The sequence below is a fragment of the Mirounga angustirostris genome, unplaced genomic scaffold (assembly GCF_029215605.1).
Source record: "Mirounga angustirostris isolate CCGP_5_RB_7025 unplaced genomic scaffold, mMirAng1.0.hap1 SCAF_12, whole genome shotgun sequence".
Lineage (NCBI taxonomy): Eukaryota > Metazoa > Chordata > Mammalia > Carnivora > Phocidae > Mirounga > Mirounga angustirostris.
The window spans coordinates 66,970,021-66,993,527 of NW_026991720.1; the positions used below are offsets into that span (position 1 = coordinate 66,970,021).

At 36.8% G+C, this 23,507-nt stretch overlaps 1 protein-coding gene and 1 long non-coding RNA gene across 2 annotated transcripts in view; both read right to left on the reverse strand.

The window, feature by feature from the left end:
* LOC135362107 (uncharacterized) overlaps positions 1-23,507 on the reverse strand; it is a 168,891-nt gene that overhangs the window by 61,005 nt on the left and 84,379 nt on the right. The gene's annotated exons all lie outside the window — the stretch shown is intronic.
* LOC123835802 (cytoskeleton-associated protein 2-like) lies at positions 16,219-19,539 on the reverse strand. The gene has a single exon (XM_045865024.3). The coding sequence runs from the start codon at positions 19,446-19,448 to the stop codon at positions 17,406-17,408; it is 2,043 nt and encodes a 680-aa protein (XP_045720980.3). The 5' UTR covers positions 19,449-19,539; the 3' UTR covers positions 16,219-17,405.

Genomic DNA, 23,507 nt, shown 5'->3' on the forward strand with positions numbered 1-23,507 from the left:
CAGCTCTTTATCATTATACATGCCTATCAATCGTCCTAAAACTAAACCTACTACTATGTGGGAATCAGCAGAAAAACTCACATTACAGGTGTCCTCATGCTTAACATCGTTTCTTTCCACCATACAAAGCTAATGCACTATTACCAGCTATATTCCTCATCTGTACATTATGTCCCCATGACTTATTTATTTTATAACTTGAACTTTGTACTTCTTGATCCTCTTTCCCACTTCAGCCTCCTCCCAACCCCGCACCCCCAACAGGTCAATACCCTCCCCTCTAGCAACCACCAATCTGTTCTCTGTATCTATAAGTCTGGGTTTTGTTTTTAGATTTCACTTATAAATGAAATCATGTGGTATTTGTCTTTCTCTGATTTATTTCACTCACCACAATACCCTCAAAGTATATCCATGTTGTCATAAATGGAAAGACTTCATTCTTTTTTTTTGGCTGAGTAGTATTCTATTTGTGTGTATATATATATATATATATACCACATCTCCCCAGGCAACATGGAGCATTGAGTCCTACTAGTTACCTTTAAAACAGAGTTATCCTTAAGACACCAACTTCTTGGTCCATTATGAGACTGACCAGTTTGAGCATTCTGAAGACTGGCCTGCCAATCACACAAAAAGGAAAGATTCTGTTTCTTTTTGGTTAAAGAAATAAATACCTGGAATGACTTATCCTAATAGCCTAATGGATGAAGAGGCAATCATATTAAAGGACAATATTAAAGATTGTAAGCATTTAAAGATGGGTTAAATATACTCTATCACTAGACTTTGGGCCTTCCTTCTTAAGCCTAAAATGTAATAATTCTGAAACCCTTCTCAGTGTCTAAAACCTTCCAGTCTTTGTAGTCTTTGGCAGAACATCAGGCCTCTTGGCTTTAGGCAGCAATTTGTCAAGAAGGCTTGCCATTCTGGCTTGCTTCACCTTTATTTCTCATTTCCTCCATCCACTCAGTCTTCAAAAGCCTCTAATTAGCTGTTCACCTTAATTATTCCAATTAGGACTTCATCTAGTTGGGTTCTCCCACTTTTGAGAATCTAAAGTGCCTGCACCTTCCCTATTAGGAGAATCTTTCTACTTTTCTGAAAAATGCATTTCTTCACCTCCACTCGGTGTCATGTGGCCTCCATAGCAGGTAGGGGAGGCCAGAAAGAAAACTGGCAGTCGTTTTGAGTGTCTGATTCTGAGCCACATCTATTCCATTTAGAGAAAACTGAAATTTCTTATATAGCCCCCAGAACAAAGGGCTTCTGCTCAGGCTAGAATTTCCAGATGAGCTACTGTACTGAAGCAAACACAAGACCTCCCTCAGGATAGCCTAGGCTTAGCTCACCTTTAGGATCCCCAAGACACTGGAGGAATAGTGGTTTGGTGCCCTTTTTCTTTACCAGACATCCTTTTCTATCATGTCTTTTAGCTCATGAGCATATAAAGGCAAATTAAGCTGCCATGTAACTTGAGGACAAAGTCTAGTAGTTGTAAACCTGTTTTAGATGAAGGCACTATCAAGAATAGATAGAGACTCCCTGGGATGTGTTGCTATTTACCAAATAAACATGTGATTCTGGGTTTCCTTAGAATATCCATAGAAACCAGACTCATTTTACATAGATGTATTTGTTTACTAATGAACTGTTAGTATCTTGATGAATAACATTCTTCACATTTAGATTTTTATTTATGGAAATGTTCTGACAAAAGATATTGTCACTAGCTTGAACTCTGATTAACCCAAGAACTACTGTTCTCAGTAGGCGCATGAGTTGACACAGCCTGGCCACTTACAAATTTGAATCTGAAAGAAGCAAAAGTTTTTATCAGGAAGCATTTGAGCATCTTGGCATAAAATTTGAATTTAGAATTGACTAAGCCCTAGGCTTTCCAAAACTCACAAGACAGAGTATCAAATGCATCTTTAGACCTCCCCAGGCAACATGGAGCATGAGTCCTACTAGTTATTCTTAAAAGAGACCAACTTCTTGGTCCATTGTGAGACTGTCCAGTTTGAGCATTCTGAAGGGTGGTCTTCCAATCACATAAAAAGGAGAGTCTAAAGATTATTTTAAGCATGATGGTTTATTTTACTTAGAAGTTTTCCACCCCTAAGTTCTTTAAAAATTCTCATATATTTTAAAATTTATTTAAAATTCAGATCCTCTACTTCTCATTTTATCACCACTTTAATTAGGCATAACAGATTGCAATTAGGTATCATAGAATAACTTTGCATGTTGAGATTAACAATACTGCAATTTATTCCACGTGATGACTTTTCCCCTGTACCTGTCTGAGTTACCAGGCATAAATAAATATGCAAAGAAATATCCAAAATACTTTTGGATTCTCAGATTCTGAAATAAGAAAATTAGTCATCTAGTTCCAAGACTTGTGAACCAACCCCAAGATTAGAAGTCTATATTTTGCGCCCAATGACTGAAAAGCAAGTTTTGATGGGCTGCTGAAGAAGCACTCCATAAAATAACTGGTGCAGATAAAAAATAAATAAATAAAACGGAAAATATGCCACAAGCTATTTGCATATGATAATTTCATAAAACATTCCCCTTGAGAAATACCCGAGTGAAATTAATTCACAATCAGTAGGAACCCAGTGGGAATGTGTTTGTAGAAATAAATAATCCAAAATTATTCTTGGGCTGTGAAGTTTGTTTACTGCCTTAACTGAAGTGTGTATCAAACATAAGTGCTTCAGCATTGGCTGTGGGTTGGGGCATCAGGCACAGCTTTCACCTCCAGTGTTTTTCATCCATTCTGCTGTTTATATTTCTTGGCAAGAGGTCCAAGCCACAAAAGGGTTTGTCCCAATGTTATGTGTGAGTGTGTGTGCACATGTGTGTGTATGTGTCTTCTGCATAGTGATGGGCATTGCTTCTTCTCAAAAGGAACCTCAAAAATATGTATGAATTCTTGAAAACTGAGTAAGAGGTTGCTAATTTAAAAAATTATTTTAAAACTTAACATCTCTATAGGCAAAGAGCAATGAATACTTTTAGTCACAGAAATATTTCTTCCCACACAGAAATTTGAGGGCTGCTTACCACTCCATACCTGTTCAGATCCATGTGTATGAATGTCTTGTTTATTAAGTACCTCATGCCTGGCATTAGGCTAGAGAGAACTTGACAGATACTGCTTCATTTAATTCTCACAATAATCCTGCAAGATATGTGTAATTACTCCCATTTGAGAGCTGAGAAGACAGGCTCAGAATTAAGTACTTTGCCTGTGGTCTCCCAGCAATGAAGTAGCAGAAGCAGGATTTAAATCCAGGTCTGTCTGGATTCCAAAGTCAACATTCTTAACCATGATACACTCCTGCTTTATTTCCACTTTTCTCAGGTTGCATAATTCTCTTTGCAGAAATCTTTCCCTCTTGGTTGCCTTTTTCCCCTTCAAGGCTGCCTTTGCCTTCAATGTCCATCCTAACCAGATTTCACCTGTATAAAAATGTTGCTGGGAGGAGTCCTAGAGCGAGAATCCTGGGGATCTCATATCTAGATGGATGGATAGAAAGATGGATAGAGCATGAATGGCCAGACTTGCTTTCTTGGAATAGAGTGGCCTAGCAGTTGGGTAGGAATAATGCTATGTCACAACATGTACTGCCTAGTCATGGCATATAACACAGTTCCTTCAAAATGTCAATGGGTAAATAACACTAACTGTGAGTGATCTCATTAAAAGATACTGAACTGGAAGAAACCAATCAGCAGAGAGACAGAATATTATAGTGGCTAAGAAGATGGATTTTGAAGACAAGATGACTGGGTTTAAATCTTTATAATAATGTGTGATCTTGGACAAGTTACTTATCCCATCTCTGCCTCCATTTCCCAATCTGTAAAATGGACATAATAATTGTACTTACCTTATTGGACTGTTGTAAGGAATATGAACATATAAACTATGTGCCTGGCACATAGTATGTACTATTTTAGTATTTGCTAGTATTAGTAGTAGTATAATGCTTTGAATTTGCTAGTATTAGTAGTAGTATAATGCTTTGAATTTGCTCCTCTCACCTGATACCTGATTGTGGCCCTGGGTACCTGATATTCAATTAACATGTACCACTTGGTACCTCCTTAGTTGTTTTTGGGTTACTGCACTGCTCCTGCTATCAGCCCCCAACCCAAACATTCCAATCACAGGCTGAATGTGTGGCTGTTTTGAAATATCTGGTGATAGTCCCTTCTTCATGCCCAAACTGGGAATAAATACCTGGTTTTAAGCTCTCTTCAAGGACTGAAAAATTTCTCTTCTGTGAAAAATGAAGCAAATAATAATAACTACAATAATAGTAATAGTAAGAAAGCAAAGGAGGAAAGAAAGAAGGGATAAAAAAGAAAGTGAGAGCAAAGAATGGAGGGAGGGAAGGATGTAGGAAGGAAGGAAGAAAGGACAAAAGAAAGAATACAGGAAAATATAGGGAGCTTGCATGGAGAGAAAAGAGTCTAATGCATGGTCAAGTTTCTGTAAGTCTTTAATGTAAGATGTTCCAAAACACACACCACTGTAAGTGAAACTATGTATGTGCTTTCATGATGATGTCCTCCTAGTAATCTGGAGAGTTTCAAAGGGAAACCAATACCTTCTTATACAAAACATGAGTTTTTTTTCCTTATTATTCCTAGCAGGTTCTTCCCCAAATAAACTTCCACTCAATCCAATAAAATAACTTGAGATTTTATTGAATAATATGACTTCATAAATTTAAGAAGCTATCTAAATTTGCAATTTGGAAACCTTGGAGGCATCAGAAAATATACTCTGGGTGGTTTACTCTTATTGACATCCAATTATATTCAACACTGTGAAAAGGCTTCCTAAGAAAATCCCATTAATATATTTTTGCAAATATGATCATCCATAAATAAATGCAAAACTGTGTTTAGGACATCACTAAATGGTTCTTTTTTCTGCTAGTGTTTATTACAAATCTAAGCAGCAAAAAAATGGGGGAAAAGATGATAAAGGAATAAATAGTTTCTTTTAAGACAATTGTATGACTAAGATTTAGACTTAATTTTTCTAAGACTGCACAAAGAAGCTTTCTCAGTAATTCATGTCTCTGTATTGTAGCTTTACTCAATCATGTAAAAAAGCAGTATCATTAATTACACAAGTGAAAGGAGGCATTGAAAAAATCCTGCATCCTTTCATTAACTTACAAAAATACAATTAGTAATTATTAGTGATTTCCTGGAGAAAGTCCAGAGCTGAATGAAAAATATCACTTCATTGGTCCCGTAGAGGAAAAAAATGCACTACCATGAAGCTTATCTGTTGTACTTGCTTTTAAACATTAAAGAACTAATTCATAAAGCAACCATACAACATTTGTAATGTTTTAATTTTCTTTTGTGATCTCTGGGAAATGTGAAGAATGTTCACTACAAGTAAAATGACCTGTAGCATTTAGTCTAGAATGAGAATGGTTATTTCTTTATTCAGAAGTCATGGATATTCTGCCCCCCAAAATGAGATTTTTTTTTTAAAAAGGCATATCCTCTTTTTCAATTTGGCATATCTTCTTTTAATGGGCAAAATGTTTATGCTGATTCCAGAAAGATGAAAACAAATTTCCTAAAATATCTAGAATTTCTAGGGTCAGTTGTACTACTTGTGTCAACTGTTACTCAGGATCTTGCTATCTAAATATGTTAAAATTATTAAAATGGATTGTTAGTTTCAACCTGCTGGGGTTGTGGAGACAGGTTCCTGGGTATCCAGTAGATCCTTCCATGTTGAGATTGTGGGACTTCCCTCTTGAGTTCCTGTCTGAAGAGACATAGTACAGACCTTCCTTGGGGTATAACAAAAGATGAACTCTTCTTGTCAAACACCTAGTTCTTTGAAAGCAGGTGTATTTTGACTGAAAACTGCATTAGGCAGAGGGGAAAGATGTCCAGTTTGGGCAGCAGTTGGAGCAGGACCCCAGAGAATTCTTACTTACATTCATGTGCTTGCTATTTATGCAGACTTTCAACATGTTTGATGATTGCTCTCCTTTTTCTCTATTACCTCTTGTAAAAACAATAAAGTCCGTGTTGGAAAATGCTGAATAAACTGAAAAACTAGGTCAACTCTTGGTTTTTCAGAACGCAGATGACCTGATTTGCTGTTTCTCTGGCATCTGGTTTTACTCTCAGTTTATATTTTGTTGTCAGCCCACTCTCCTGCTCCATTTCGTCCGCTGGAGGTTGAAAACTTAATTTAAGGTTAGATCAGGAATTGCCAGTAAGTTAGTCTGCTACTATAAACCAAAAAACAAACAACCAAAGGGTCAACAAAAAAATTTTAAAAATACCTTGAGACAAATAAAAATGGAAACACAACTTTTCAAAATCTATGGAATGCAGCAAAAGCAGTTCTAATAAGGAAGTTCATAGCAATACAGGCCTACCTCAACAAATAAGAAAAGTCTCAAATAATCTAATTTTATACCTAAAGGAACTAGAAAAAAAGAACAAAGCCTGAAGTCAGTAGAAGGAAGATAATACTAAAGATCAGAGCAGAAATTTATGAAATAGAGACTTAAAAAAACAATAGAAAAAATCAATGAAACAAAAAGCTGGTTCTTTGAAAAAATAAACAAAACCAATAAACCTCTAGCCAGAGTCATCAAAAAAAAAAAAAAAGAAAGAAAGAAAGAAAGAAAGAAAGAAAGAAAGAAAGAAAGAAAGAAAAAAGAGGGCCTAAATAAAATCAGAAATGGAAGAGGAGATGTTACAACTGACACCACAAAAATACATTACTACAAACAATTATACAACAACAAATTGGAAATGGATACATTCCAAGAAAACACAGTCTCCCAAGACTGAATCATGAAGAAATAGAAAATCTGAATAGACCAGTTATCAGTAATGAAACTGAATCAGTAATTTAAAAAATCTCAAAAAACAAAAGTCCTAGACAAGACCACTTCACAGGTGAATTCTACCTAACATTTAAAGAAGAGTTAGTACCTATCCTCAAATTATTCCAAAAAGTTGAAGAGGAAGGAATACTTCAATGCTGGCACTACCTTGATACCAAAGTCAAAGACACAACAAAAAAAAGAAAATTACAGGACAAAATCCCTGATGAATGTAGATGCAAAAATTCTCAACAAAATATTAGTATAGTTGAATATAATGTATTATTGAATTTGCATTAAAATGAATCATATGCATTAAATTTAAAATGCATTAAATGCATTAAAAGAATCATATACTATGATCAAGAGAGATTTAGTCTAGGGATGCAAAGATGTTCAACATCTGAAAATCAATCAATATGCTACCCTACATTAACAAAACAAAGGATAAAAATCATATGATCATCTCAACAGATGCACAAAAGGCATTTGAAAAAATTCAATATCATGTATGATAAAAACTCTCAACAAAGTGGGTATAGAAGGAAACTGCCTCAACATAAATAAAGGCAATAGATGACAAACCCACAGCTAACATCTTATCAACAGTGAAAACCTGAAAACTTTTCCTCTAAGATCAGGAACAAGACAAGGATACCCAATCTCACCACTTTTATTCAACACAGCACTGGAAATCCTAGCTACAGCAATTAGGCAAGAAAAAGAAATAAAAGTCATCCAAATTGGAAAAGAAAAAGTAAAACTATCTCTATTTGCGGATGACATGATACTATATATAGAAAATGCTAAAGATTTCACCAAAAAACTGTTAGAACTAATAAATGAATTCAGGATACAAAATTAACATACAGAAATCAGTTGCATTTCTATATGCTAACAATGAGTTTTTAGAAAAAGAAATTAAGAAAACAATCCCATTTATAATTGGATCAATAAGAATAAAATGCTTAGGAATAAATTTAACCAAGGATGTTAAAGAACTGTATTCTGAAAACCATAAAACATTGGTGAAAAAAATTCAAGAAGACTCAGATAAATGGAAATATATTCTATGCTCAAGGATTAGAATAATTCATATTGTTGAAATGTCCATACTGCTCAAAGCGATCTACAGATTCAGTTCAGTCTCCATCAGAATACCAATGGCATTTTTCACAGAACTAGAAAAAAGAATCCTAAAATTTATATGGAACTACAAAAACTCCCAAATAGCAAAAGCAACCTTGAGAAATAACAACAAAGGTGGCGGTATCACTCCCTAATTTCAAACTATACTACAAAGCTATAGTAATCAAAACAGCATGGTACTGGCACAAAAGTAGATATATAGATCAACAGAATAGACAGCCCAGAAATAAACCCATGCTTATATGGTCAATTAATCCATGACAAAGGAGGCAAGAATATACAATGGAAAAGACAGTCTCTTCAACAAGTAGTGCTCAGAAAACTGGACAGCTACATGCAAAAGAATGAAACTGAACTACTATCTTACACCATGTATAAAAAATAAATTCAAAATGGGTCAAGACCTAAAACCATAAAACTTCCTGAAAAAAACATAGGTAAAAAAGCTCTTTGATATCAGTCTTAGCAATATATTTTTTGGACCAGTCTCCTCAGGCAAGGCTAAAATAAACAAATGGGATTATATCAAACTAAAAATCTTTTGCACAGAGAAGGAAATCATCAATAAAATGAAAAAGCAACCTACTGAATGGGAGAAGATATTTGCAAGTCATACATCAGTAAGTGGTTAATAGCCAAAATATATAAAGAACTTATACAACTTAATATCAAAAAAACAACCAACCTGATTAAAAAATGGGCAGAGGACTTGAATGGACATTTTTCCAAAGAAGACATACAAATGGCCAACAGGCACATGAAAAGATGCTCAACATCATTAATCATCAGGGAAATGCAAATCAAAACCACAATGAGATATCACCTCAGATTGGCCATTATCAAAAGGATAAAAGATAACAAGTGTTAACAAAAACAGGGAGAAAACGTTACACACTGTTGGTGGCCATGTAAATTGATGCAACCACTATGGGAAATAGTATGGAGGTTCCTGAAAAAGATAAAAATAAAATAGAACAACCATACAATCCAGGATTTCCACTTCAGGGTACTTACCCAAAAACAGCAATTTGAACATGCACCTCTATGTCATTGCTGCATATTTACAATAGTCAGATATGGAAGTAACCTACATATTCCTTGATAGATGAATGGATAAAGAAGATATGATACACACACACACACACACACACTCACAGACACAATGGAATAGTACTCAGCCATAGAAAAGAAAGAAAACTTGCTATTTGTGACAACATGGATGAGCCTAGAGGGTATTATGTTAAGGGAAATAAATCGGACAGAAATACACAAATATTGTTTGATTTCACTTATATGTAGAATCCTAAAAAACATGAGCAAAACAGAAAGAGACTCATAGATATAGGAAACAAACTGTTGGTTGCTAAACGGGGAGAGATGGGAGTAAGTGAGAAATGGGAAGGGGATTAATAGGTACAAACTTCTAGTTATAAAATAAATAAGTCATGGGTATGTAATGTATAAAGGGAATATAGTCAATAATATTGTAATAGCCTTGCATGTGACAGATGGTAACTAGACTTGCATGGGGATCATTTTGTAATGTATAAAAATATCAAATCACTATGATGTATACTTGATGGGATACTGTACATCAATTATACTTTAATGAAAAAGAAAAATGTGGCAGGATGTCCTTTTATACCTTCACCCATGCCCACATCCATCTCTGTGAGGAGGAGTGACTCAGTACCATAATTCATGGATGTGATCCCTATGATAGCCCATCAAAATGGTTCATCTCTAAATCCTTCACTCTGAGCAATTTGAAGTTTGCAGACCACTGACCTCACACTATGTGGTATTATCAACCCCCTCCATGAATTTATCAAAAATGCTGGCCTCCATGGTCTTGAGTATGTGAGGCAGCTGTAGGAAGCATACAAGGAGGATGGACCAATTATGGGTCAAGGCTCAAGTGTTGGAAAAGGAAGAGGGAACGAGACCAAGGAGGATGGGGTATCTGGGAGCCTCTCTGAGGCGAACTTGATATGAACCAAAAGATAAACTGATGAGAGGTTTTACACTGTCCTTTGGGCCCTTTGTGCACTTGAGACTGGGTGGTTGAAATATTTTCTTTCTGGAAAGGGACTGTACCTTCATGCACCTCCAGATATTTGAAGGCACAGATGCAGGTATAAATACATCCTCAGCCTGGGATTCCAAATAAAAGATTAGGATTATGCTTTCACTGGTCTCTGTCAGCAGGGCATTTAATAGTTAAAAGTTAAATCTGGGTTAAGCTATACCAGATATACCCTAAACAAAATAAAATACAACATTAAATGGTCAGCTGTAGAATTCTCCAGTCATGGCTAAAACTTACCAACTGTACAGGAACTCCTACCTCATAGGTCTAGACAGTTGCTGGCAGGCTAACAGAAGAGGAGAGGTGCAGAGTATGTACAGAACAAAGGCCTTTTTGAAACCACATTTTTTTTTAATTTAATTTTAAGGACCAAAATTAAGGCTTCCTTAGAGTAGTTTTACAATTTTAAAAAGAACTGATTGTTCTACAGCCACACCTTGGCTACTTCCTCTGCAATTATTACAATGAAAGATCATTGTCAGATGCATGTTCAAAAGGAGGAAAGGTACTCACATTGTAGTCTGCCTAGATTCCACAGGGGCTGGGGCCCTGGGGCAGTATATCTCACACTGACCTGGCACAGTCCTTTTGGGCATACCTCTCAATGCTGCTGCATGCCCTGCAGCCTGTAGACCCTCAGAGTTGTGAGCAAGAGCTTTTCAGTTTCAGAAATGGGAAGGGAAGTCAGGAGGAGTTTAGCCATTTTGGACACACACACACACATATACATACACATACATACACACATACACTCTCTGATTGCTTTTAGTAGAGAAAACATTTGATCATGTAGATATGACCCAAATGTCCTGAATCCATTATAAACCTTGTAAGAAGATGTAGCCCTTGCTCAAGAAGCATCTTTCTTTTCATTCCCCAATGGAGGTAAGTGCATAAAAGGGTCCTTAAAATGGTGTGACTTGGATGCAAGTTCCTACTTGGATAACTATTGGTTTTGATGAAATGGAAGAAATATTATAAAAAGGAAGCAACTTCAATCTTCCTATGTGGGACTTAATGGAAAAAAAATGCCTGAAAGGATACACCTATTCTAGGTATCAGAGACTTCAGTTTAAGTTCCAGTTTTATAATGAACTGGTGATGAATGATTGTTTCTTTATTGTCCTTAAACTGCTCCTTTATCTGTAAAATGGGCACATCAATAACCATTTAGCTACTTCCCAAAGTTGTCATGAGGGTCAAGTGCAGACCACTATATTTGTCAGGGTTCTCAGAGAAACAGAATCAATAGGAGATATGCATTTTTATAATATTTCCTTAGGATATATATATAAATAGCGCGAGAGAGATTTGTTATAAGGAATTGGCTCACATGACCAGAGAGGCTGAGAAGTCCCATGATCTGCTATCTGCAAGCTGGAGAACCTTGAAAGCTGGTGTTGTAATTCCAGTCCTAGTCTAAAGGAAAGGCAGAACCAGAGGAGCCAATGGTGTAAATCCCAGTGAAAGGGCAGAAGATCAATGTCCTAACCCAAGCATGCAGGAAGGAAAAAGGACAAATTCTTCCTTCCTCTGCCTTCCATTCTATTCAGGCTCTCAGTGGATTGGATGATGCCCAAACACACTGGAGAGGGCAGTCTACTTTACTGAGTCCACCAATTCAAATGCTATCTTATCTGGAAACACTCTCACAGACACACCTGGAAATAATGTTTTATCTGGGCACCCCATGGTGCAGTCAAGTTGACACAGAATTAACCATCACAACCACTATATAAGGCACACGAAAGTAAAACACAGGGATATAAACTACCCAGGTTAGGGGCGCCTGGGTGGCTCAGTTGGTTAAGTGACTGCCTTCGGCTCAGGTCATGATCCTGGAGTCCCGGGATCGAGTCCCGCATCGGGCTCCCTGCTCAGTGGGGAGTCTGCTTCTCCCTCTGACCCTCCTCCCTCTCATGCTCTCTGTCTCTCATTCTCTCTGTCTCAAATAAATAAATAAAATCTTTAAATAAATAAATAAATAAATAAACTACCCAGGTTGAAGTACAAACAAGTTGTCTGCGTCCAGTTGTAACTCGGTAGTAAAGGAAAATTTACTCAAGCAAGAGTGGCAATTTACTCTGTTGTAATTAGATGAAGCCTCCAACATACATAACGCAGTTACAGGGAAGTCAACTTTGTGCCATGAGATAAAAAAATAAACAAATAAATACCCCCACCCAAACAGAGTTATTCACCTAATACTAGTCTCCTAAAGCTCCTTCTCTGTGAGTTATTGACTTTCCAATAAAACAATTTATCTGACTTACGTCATTCTGGTATGTAATGGCCTTTGCAGATACTCTTGTGGGAAATCGTGTATTTTTTTTTCACTGAGCCAATCCTTGAAAGATATCCTCAACTGAGGTAAGGAGGTCAGACTTAATACCCTCTAAGTTGACCAGTCAGCACAGGTGGCTGCCCCAAGGGAAGGGACATGGCCTAGGGTAAGGCAGCATCCTTTTGTGGGGGAAAATTCCTGAAAAGGGACACAGCTGTGAGTCATCAAGAAGCAACACTCCTGGCAGCTGGGTGAATGAACCTTCAGTCCTGGAAGGTGATTTAGGGGGGGGTACATCACAGCATCCACTGCAAAGTTTCTCAAAAGCTGGATTGTAATTAGAAAGTATATATTTATATTTTAATATATATTTGCAGATTATTTTCCTTGAAAGTTACTGTAATTTGCACTTCCATCAACGACATATGAGAATTCTATTTCCCTGAATACTCACCAGCACTTGGTATTATTGCTTTTTAAAACATCTGACAATGATATATCATTATTTTAAGTTGCATTTCCTTGATAAATACTGAGTTTGAATGTCTCTTCCCTGGTGATATGCATTTTTGCTTTGGTAATATTTATGTGTATGTCCTTTAGTTATTTTTATGTTGTGTTTTTTTCTACTCAATTTATTAATCCATTGTAATATACTGAGGTAGAGTTTTCTGGCTGTCTCTGAAAACCTGTCCCCTACTTCTTTGCCTAGGCACATTCTAGAACACATTCTCTAGTCTCCTTTGCAGTTAAGTGTGATTATGCTTCAGATAGTAGATTACGAACCAAAATGCCTGGGCTATGACTCCTACTTGCATTTTTATCCTCTTCTGCTGTGTGCAAGCAGGTGACAATGGGTAGGGTGAGGTAGCTGCCTGCCAGTCCTGAATCCCCACTCTGAACTGTTAAGTTAGCAAGAAATAAACCTCAATTGCATTGGAACTCCAATATGTATTTGGGATGAACTAGTACAGGCATATTGTCTACTTTTTCCCTCGTCTATCATTTGTAGCTGACCACACCTCCATGGTATCCTTTTAAAGGCTGTTTAGAGAAAGTCTCAGAAGAGAGGCCAGGGAAGTTGGAGGAAAACTAGGACAGAGTGGCATCGAGGAAGCTGAGGAAAAAGATGCTTCAAGAAACAAGCCATGATCAGTCATGTTTCGTACTGTATAGAGGTCCAGTCCAAGGGGGCTGAAACCTAACAGATGCTTTGATGATTGCTTGGTGTAAAGATGCCCCTGGAGGCAAGATTCCAACAGATAAGTATTAGAACGTTTACCTGTGTTGAAGACACCTTATCTGGAAAAATGAATGCTGCCCTAAATGTCCATCTTCTGCTAATAAATGTGTCAAGTCTGTAAAAGTCTTAAATAAGCCCCCCATGTCCTTGAATGGCAGTAAATGCATCATTCAGTTCCGAAGTTTGATCCACACATATCTGAAGGCCTGGACATCTGGGTGATTCTAGCTCAGCCCACTAGAATGCACTGGCAGGCAGGTCAAATGAACTGCTGTTAATAAATGCAGAAAGCCAAGGTGGCCATTCACACCTGAACTCTGCCCTTCCTAAAAGGCACAACATTCAGGAGCCTACTATCACCTGCTGGGTGAACATGACTTATCAACTTTACATTTTTCACCTATACCTTATTCAACTCTCTTGTTTTCTCAGATGAGTGCCTAAAAATTACTTCTAGGAATAGAATATTCTGAGTTACTGAACCTCAGAAAAGAAAGAAATTCTCTCGTTTACAAGGAAAAACATTGTAAAATACTACTGTACAATCCCAGCTAAGGAATTAAAATAAGAGGAATTATGTTTTCATTCATCTTTTAAATTAAATGACCACAGAGATAATTTGCCCACCATAAAAGTGAGAGACGGAAAGATTTTCAGGCATGTTGAAAGACATCAACACATGTATTTATTAAAATATATGGTACTGTACTTTAAAAACCTGGAACTAAAGGTGACTTTTCTAATTACCTATGACATGTGAAGTCAATTGTTCTTAATATGTTCAGAATGACACATTACAAATGAATAGATATTAGAGCTTTCTGCTCTGTTGCTCACAGAAATGTCTGATGAAGGACAAGCAGTTGGATATGTCACCTTATGTCTTAGAAAAAAAGAAGAATGAAAAGATAACGATAGGAAAAGGTAGAGTCATTCTATGCTACATGTTTTTAATAATTCTGAGCATAAAATTATCCTTTGAAGAAAAATTTTTCTTAACTTAAGGTACATAACAAGTTTAAGCTACCTGAAGTTTAAGAACCTTCAGTCCTACTTGATTCAAAATGCTTATTAGTTCCTGGCAATTAAACAGTATACATGCTATCCATTTTAAGGTAATTTATCTCTAGTTTTTTCTCATGGGCATATTTAGAAAACCAAGAAGAATCCAGCAATAGAAATAAAAATAGGGTTATTCTCTTACCTATGCTTACCAATTATATATTATTAAGGCTTTAAGGTATCTGTTTTCTTCCATAATCATTCTATAATTGATTCCTATTAATTATTAGCAAATTAAGTGTTATTCACATTTTGAGCAATGGGAATTATCCAGGATTCCAAGACACTCACTTATTCCATATAATTTTGGATGGATTACACACAAACTTGCTTTGTTTTTGCATCTATAAAATATCCATACAATGTGAAAACATAGGCAAACAATCATAATATCATTTAAAAAGTCTTTAATCTGTAAAAAAAATAAAATATTATCGATGTTTCTAGACTTTATGTTTATCCTAAACATTTGGTCAGACTTTTTGTATTGAGCAAGATATCATGGAAGGTGAAACCAGGATAGTCTATTGACTCCAGATTTGACACATGTACTATGTTGGTAAATAAATACCATTCTCTGGAAGCCACCCTACTTCATCTCTCCTTCTCTTGCAGTGACTGCCACGTTCTACTTTGTATTCCTGTTATTACCACATTTTTCTCTTTCTCTGGAACATCAGCATTTCTAGACAGACTCACATTTCACACCTTGCTGGGCCTCCCAAATGCCCTCCATGTAGCTGGTTCTCAGCATATTTTGTTCAATAAATGACTTCCAAGGGATCTAAAGCATATTCCATTTTATTTTCTAAGAAAATTAACACAAATAGCTTTAAATATGAGCAATTCCCAATGATTTCCCTAGCAAAGGCATTAAAACACTGTTTCGAAAATCCTAAATAATTGGATTAGGAACAAGGAGGAAAACCAGAACAAACAATTAGGCACTACAGTATTAGTTTCATACCAGGATAGAAAATAGTTTGCATAGGAGTCGATTTTGTTAATACTTTAACATTTCCACACTGGTGTTTAGAAAAATCCTAAACAGGTTTGCACAGTATGCAGAGCTACTCTTTATCATTTGCAGTGGTTTTTCCAAATTCTTTGATAAAATATTACTGGTTTTATATACAGACATAGAAATATAATGTGTTTTTATTTAATATAATTCCTTCATGTTTTCCTACTCTCTCCTGAGTCAGAATATATCTCTGTCTCCATGTCTACCTCTACATATTTAACTTTCTAATCACTCTTCCCAACCCAAATCCAATATGGTTCCCTATGCTCTTTGGAAGATTTTTTATAAATAATGCAACTAATTGATTAACATACAAGAAGTCTTCCAGACATTATTTACTCTCTTTATGCCTTAATATGTTCTTTGTAATATCTCTTTTGTAGACTAGAACCATGAATGATGGGTGTTTTAGAGGACACAAACTATAAGGTTTTCCAGCATTTCTTTTTTTTTTTTTTCGTTATACAGATATATTTATTTATAAATATTAGGAACACAGTTTATAAAAGAATAAAACTCCTCTCTAGAGCATAAGACAACAGAACAAAGATAGGTGCTATTATACAAATGGAATGAGTGAACATAAGACTGTGATTTTCAAGCACATTTATATTACACACAGTTTTAAAACTATCGAATCTTTGAAACTATAGAATTGGTAGAGGATGTATTTAGGTATTAGTTTGGAGACTTATAAAACAATTTTAGGGGTGATACTTAATGTGTGGGGAGAAGAAACTGTTTATATAACTATCATGTTTCAAGGGACATGACTTAACAGTAAAGTTTTTATTATATTTTATATTAGTTATATTTTATATTAGTTATTTAAAAAATACTACCTAAATGAGAATGACATTATATATCCCTTCTCTAATTCCATTCTAATAGTCTACAACTATATCAAATGAAATGAGGAAAGTTAAAGTTTTAACATTTTAGACAGCCAAGTTACAAAAGGAACTAAAGAAAGAAACTCAGATTTAAAGTTTCAAATACCCACTGCGTTTGGCACATTTTCTTTTTTACTACAAAGTATTTCCTTTTAGAAATGGGGCATTTAGTTAATCATTGTTTGTGGTGACCTCAGCTACAATAAAAAAGAAGCCAACAGAGACCACAGACTCACTAGCATTGATGGAAAGTGATAGTGAAGAGCCAAAGCACAAGAGACCACAGCAGCCCGGGTAACAAGAATTGGGTGGAAAAGCAAGCTACATCTTCCATGTCTTCACTTTTGAAAGGGGTCATCACATCACAATTATCGACTTTCCTACTGATCCAAAATTAAGGAAAGGCAAAAAAAGTCAGTATTCTGTCTGCCGCATTACTTACATTTAATGACTAACAATTTAAGACTATTAAAAGTGAACAAGCCAACATTATGATCAAACCTGTTTATATTCAAGGAACATAGTAAACTACTTGACAAAATTTACCTTTCTTAGGAACTCCCTCTGCTGAGATTGACAAGGTAGGATTAGCTTTCTGCTGCACAGAAGGCAATTCCTGCTATAATGTGAACATCAGTAGAAGAGCGCACTGCCATGAATACTTAGGTACTTGGCCAACTCCTAGGAGACATACAAAGATACAAAAGCAAACAAAAGCCCCCAGGAAAAACAGGAGCCCCGTTCCTTATCATCACTTTATTTCTCTTGTGCTGTTCCAGGCTCTGAGTACATGGGGCATAGTGCTGCATTCGGACGGCATACAAAAGCATCAGTTTCACCTCCTAACTCTGTTAACTGCTCCAGTGATGACACGCATGGATAATGGTCTTTTAACATATCTGGCAATTTAGAAGTCTTCTCTTGAATACGTCGAGAACGTCTAACTGGTGTTAGAAACTTTAGCTCTTTAAATGTAGTATCTGTGTTGTCAAACTGGATCTTCTTCTTTACACTTTGTAGGTATGGTGTAGTAGACACATTATATTTAATTAAGCAACTGCCCCTGGTTTCTGTACTGGGGGTTTTAACATCATTGGTTGGATCCTTTATTTTGTCATCTTCTTCTTTTTCACCATCTTGAAATACCACATTTCTAGGTTTCTTTTCCATTTCTGCTCTTCCTGACTCTAGATTAACACCTATATCTTCACTGTTGACTTCTTGGATGTATTCCTTAGTTGCACAAGCCTCAATACTTTCTCCATATTTCACTTTTTCTTGACTCTTCATTGTTAGAATATCTGCAATTGCATGTCGCATCTCTTCAATAGGCTGAGCCCCTGCCAGAATAGCTTTCTCATAGACTGTGATAATATTTTCAATAGGACTTGTGAGTGGTTCAATACGTGCAAGGCATATCCAATATTTAACAAGTTTTTTGGCATCTGGAATATTTTTAATCAGGTCATTCAGTATGACCAATATTTCTTCTTTTGGGCACCCCTCATTAATCAGGTTTAGGCATTCCGAAAATGTCTTGTTTACTTTTTCAGTAAATAATCTTTGTTCATCTTCTTCTACCATGGTCGTCCAAAAGGACCCAACTGAGTTTTCGTTTTGCCCTTCAGGCTCAGGCTGGGTAACCACTGAGCTAGGAGGCCTTTTCAGCACTTTTCTTTTACCAGCTTTCCACTCACCCAGACGGACTTTTCTCTCTTCTTCAGTTTCTTTGGGCTGAGCCGATCTATCAAGAGTTGCTTTTGCTATAGTGTGTCTGCGAGGGTCAATGCTTTTTGATTTCTGTACCAGTTTGGTGTTAGAAGACGAAGCAGGCCTGGCTATAGTTTCAGAGGTCAGGCTTCTTGACAGTGTCTTCTTTCTCTCTACAGCCTGAGAATTGGCTTTGGCACTAGATGAAACCGTATTTGGTTGCAGTAATTCTTTCTCCCGAGGCCCCTTCCGGATTGTAACATTGGCAGTGGCTCGCCCGATGCCCAGTTTCACAGCGTCCTGAGCACTGTCGCGGTGACTTCTGATAGGAGGCCGCACCAGCTGTCTGTCCTGAGCTGCAGTGCTCCCAAGTTTCGTGGTGGTCACCACGTTTGGGGCTCTATCGCTTCTCACTGTTGTACTGCGAGTGTCTGTGGGTGGAGGCTCTGGGTCTTTAGGGACAGCAGCTGAAGGCTTCCTCGTTGTTGCAGAACTCTCATCTCTGACTGGGAGGGGCTTTCTAAATGAATTAATCTTAGACTGAACAATTTGGCCACGGTAAGACCCGAGCACAAGCTTCTTGGACATGTTAGCATCTTGCTTTGGTTTTTCTATGGATATTTGTTTCTTTTTTTTGTTGTTTTTAAGATGAAACACTTGGCTTAATGTCATGTGTTGACTTTGAGGGTCATCTTTAATTGGTATGGACTGTCCCATTTGATTATTATCCTCAAAATTATGTGTGTCAACTGCTATTGTTGAACTGGTTAATTCATTAGAAGGTCTTAAAGGAATACAATTTTTTCCCATTGTTACATGATTTTTGTTCCCAGGAGGTCTACTGACATTTTCTTTACCAGCCATTTTTGTTTTAAATTTCAGAACTTTTGTCTCTTCGTGGACTTGGCCCTCAGAGTTCATCACTTTCTGGTCTCTGCTGGGTATGTGATTTTCCTGTTTGTATGCAAAAAAAGTTTTTCTTTTTAACATATGTTCCTTGAGTTTTTGTCTTCTTTGTTCTCTGAACGCGGGCTGAGCCCTCTGGCTCGGGGGCAGCTCCAGGTCCTGGGGCACGGCTGGGGTGCTCATGGCTGCTACCCGACGGGCATGCGTCTCGGCTCCCGCAGCCCCGGACTGCACAAGCCGAGGGTCCGGCACACAGAGCACGCCCGGTTTTCCAGCATTTCTTATAAATAAAGGTCATTGGATAGATTCCAATAAAATAAAATAGAGATGTTACTGTATTATGCCAAATTTCCTCCTAGGACAAATTATGGTACAGAAAAGATTTGTTTTTTCCATCATCAAACCATTGAGGTTCTTTTTGTAGGACTGAAACGTTGTGTTGGTAGCCTTTAAATTACTTTTCCTTGGCTACATTTGCAAGCTGTAAGGACACCCTATAGGAGAATTGTGATGGTTAATTTTATGCGTCAATGTGACTGGGCTATAAGGGATGCCTAGGGAGCTAGTAAAACACTATTTCTGGATGTGTCTGTAAGGGTGTTTCTAGAAGAGATTAGTATTTTAACTAGACTGAATAAAGAAGATCCACCCTCACCATTTAATCTGCTGGGGGCCCAAATAGAACAAAAAGGCAGAAGAGGAGCAAATTTTCTCCCTCTTTGGGTTGGGATGTCTATCTTCTCTTGTCCTTGGACATCAGAGCTCCTGATTCTTGGGCCTACAGACTCTGGAATTTTATACCAGTGCTGCCCATTCCCTTCTTTCTCAGTCCTTTGGTTTTGGATTAGGAGTTACACTATCAGTGCCCCTGGTTCTCAGGCCTTCCGACTCCCAATTTAATTACACCGCCAGCTTTCCTTGGTCTCCAGCTTGTAAATGGCATATTGTGGCATACCGCAGTCTCTGTAATTGTGTAAGCCATTTCCCGTAGAGTGTGTATATATATATATATATATATATATCTGATATTGGTTCTGATTCACTGGAAAACCCTGACTAGTACAGGAATTCTAAGCTATATGATTCCACAGGTGAGCATGCAAGAAGATAATTGGTCACCAATGGCTGTGAACTACACCATCCTTTTATGCATCTTAAACAGCCCAAAAGCTCATAGAACTTCAGGCCTAAATGGAATCTGGAAGGTCATAAATTCACCCCACCTAATGTCTAAGTAATCCAATTTTCACATGACAGTCTCATCTTTCAAATATTCAAAGACTTCATCATGTCATGCTACCCTCCTCAGAGACTTCTCCAACTCAGATTAGCAGTTATAATTTTTAACTTTTCCTCATGTGATGTAGTTTCAAGTCTCCTCACCCATGTGGGTTACTGTCCCTGGAAAGTTCTCTAGTTTCACTTGTTCTTGATACCACATTCATTCTTTTGTCCAATAGCTGTTGAGGGTGCTGTGCTGAGTACGAGAGAGACACATATAAACACAACAGGCTCAGCATCTATCATCATGGAGACTTCCACATAGATGAAACCAATCTGCTAATACAGGGCAAGAGGTAAGTTGAAGTTTGGTCACCACAAAAAAGGTAGTTTGGGGATTAAACAGTAAATGTAATAGAGTAGAAAGAATGCAGGTCTCCGAATCAGACTTACCTAGAGTAGACGGTTAGCTTTATAATTTGCTATAGTATGTGTGTGTGTGTGTGTATGTGTATGTCTAACCTATAAAAATGGGTTTAATAATATTTATCTCATTGGGTTAGGAGGATTAATTCAAATAATCAATACATGTAGTTGGTGCTTAGTAAGTATTCATTTCCTTCCCACTTTTTTGTGATTTATAGAATGCTAATATTCTATGAAGAAAGGTGCTGTGGTCAAATTAGTTGGCAAAATAAATAGGGTTAAGCAAAGTTACTTAGGTTTTCTTTTTAATTAAAGCTCTTTTAGAGCTTTTAACATGCCAGTATGTTTTGTGAATCTCTAAAAAAAACATCGTTTCCAGCATTTCACAAATTTATTTGACCACAGAACCCTTTCTGGGTAGTACACAGAATAACATCTTGTGTTTCTTTCTGAACGTGGTGTGAGAAACACTGTCCTAGTGGGATCTTTGGATATGTTGCTCTGCCCCCTGGGCATGTCTGGAAGTAGAATTATCCCTCTGGGTCCTGGGAGTGGCCCATGCAGGAAAATTTATTCTAAGCAAACACAAAGAGGACAAATATTTTCCTTCTGCTTCAAGTAAGAAAATGGAGTCAGCAATGAAGGAAAGGCTTTTAAGTCTTTTTGTTTCATCTATGATGTGTAGGTATAGTCCTCAGGTTTGGGAAACCCTGAAAAAATTATTGTAGTGAAAATACTATGAGAAATAAATTAGCAGGAAGGAGGAAAAACTGAAGATATTATGTGGTGGGCTAGGCAGAGTCCCCTTTCATGAAATTAAATATTTCTGTTTATATGATGGAAAATCTGTGCTGATTCATTCTCATTAAGGCTCTAGCAAGTTCATCAGAAAAGCTTTATAGAGACCTTGGGGAAAACTCAACAGGGGGAATTTCCTGTTAGAGGCTGGAGGTGGGGAGAGAGTATTTTTCCTTTATTGGGGTTTGCTTTGTTAATTGGTGTTTGAAGAAACCCCATTTCTTTCATAGTTAAAGCTAAGCAGAATTAATGTTAATTAAAAAATCATGTCAATGATCCCAGAGCACAGTGAAGCCTCTAGTTGGGCAAGGACTTGTCCAAAACACTTTTCTAATAGCTTTGTTTGCATGGGGAACTGAAGGGTGAGCAGTTTCAACAGGGCAAGAGAGGGAGCTGCCAGTTTATTTCTGGAACACAGCAGGATGTGTTTCAAAAGACACTCAAAATAAAGAACACACTAAAAAGTACCCAAAATGATCTACATTTTTTTCTTTAAACCAAGGATAGAGCCAACCTTGAGTCTTGTGAAACAGGATACTGTGCAAGAGTATGTGTGGCTGGGTGGCAATGGGTGTAGGAAGGTGTGCTTATATTCATGATTATCAGTATTCTAAAGAATGTGCAGTTTAAAAGTCTTACTAGTTAAAAGTAAACTCTATTTTCATTTTCTTGTATAAATCTGCACCAGGGCCTTTCCACTGAATATTCTTTAAGGATTATTCTGCTTCATCCACAGAGGACTTCAATAAATAGATACATTGCTATCAAATCCCTGAGGTCTATGGACTTCCTTTGGGTATAATTAACTTGGATGGCTCACTAGATCTAAACAACTACCTCAAACAGTACAAGGGGAAAAAGAGAAATACCGTATATATTTTTCCACAAGTTCTGGAACCCTCTGATTATTTTCTTAAGGTGTGAGTTACATGCTATAGAATAAGAATGTCTAAAATTGAGTTACATTTGGGTACAAGTAAACTATCACTAACAGAAATTGTGAAACATGAAATGACTTTCAAATTCAATGAAAATAATTATTAGGTTATTTATTTATATCTTCCTCATTTCTTTCTTAAAACATATTGAAGTGGCTTATAACCAAGATCACATAATAAGTTTGATAAAATAAACCCAGGAATTAGAAATGGGATCCATGGAAAGAGGTGATAGTAAATATGCTAACTTCACAAACTAGTATGGCTGTTCTGGCTGAGGATGGATTTTGATTCTGAGTTTCCTGACAGGCAGAATTTAAAGGGAAGCATCAGAATGAAGAAGCATGTACACAAATTCTTTTTTTGAAGGCAAAGTTTTTCTGGTGCTAAATTCTAAAGGAAAGAAATTTTGCATGTGGTTTTCTTTCAGCACATAATTTCTCTTTTGAAAATTGTTTTTCAGGTGCACAAAAGATTCTTGGGTATATTTAAGTAATACAGAAATATACAGTTTAAAAAGTTCAAGTTCTTCTTCACCCTTTCAACCTCACTGTCCCACTTAGAGGCAATCTCTATTAAGTCTGGTGTGTATCATTCCTGACTTTTTTCTAAGGCCCCATTTCTCCCCCTCCCATATAATATGCATACTATGAGATCATATAATGGATTATTATTTAGCTGCCTTTTATTTATCAAAATAAATTTATCAAAAAATTCTGTTTGAGTTGCTTCCAAGTTTTCAGTATTACAATGCTATAAGAACCACCATGTACACATTTAAATTCTTTTGTGCAGTAGATATAATTGATACTTGAAAGTGGAAAACCGGGTCAGAGGACATGTGCATAACAAAATTTAT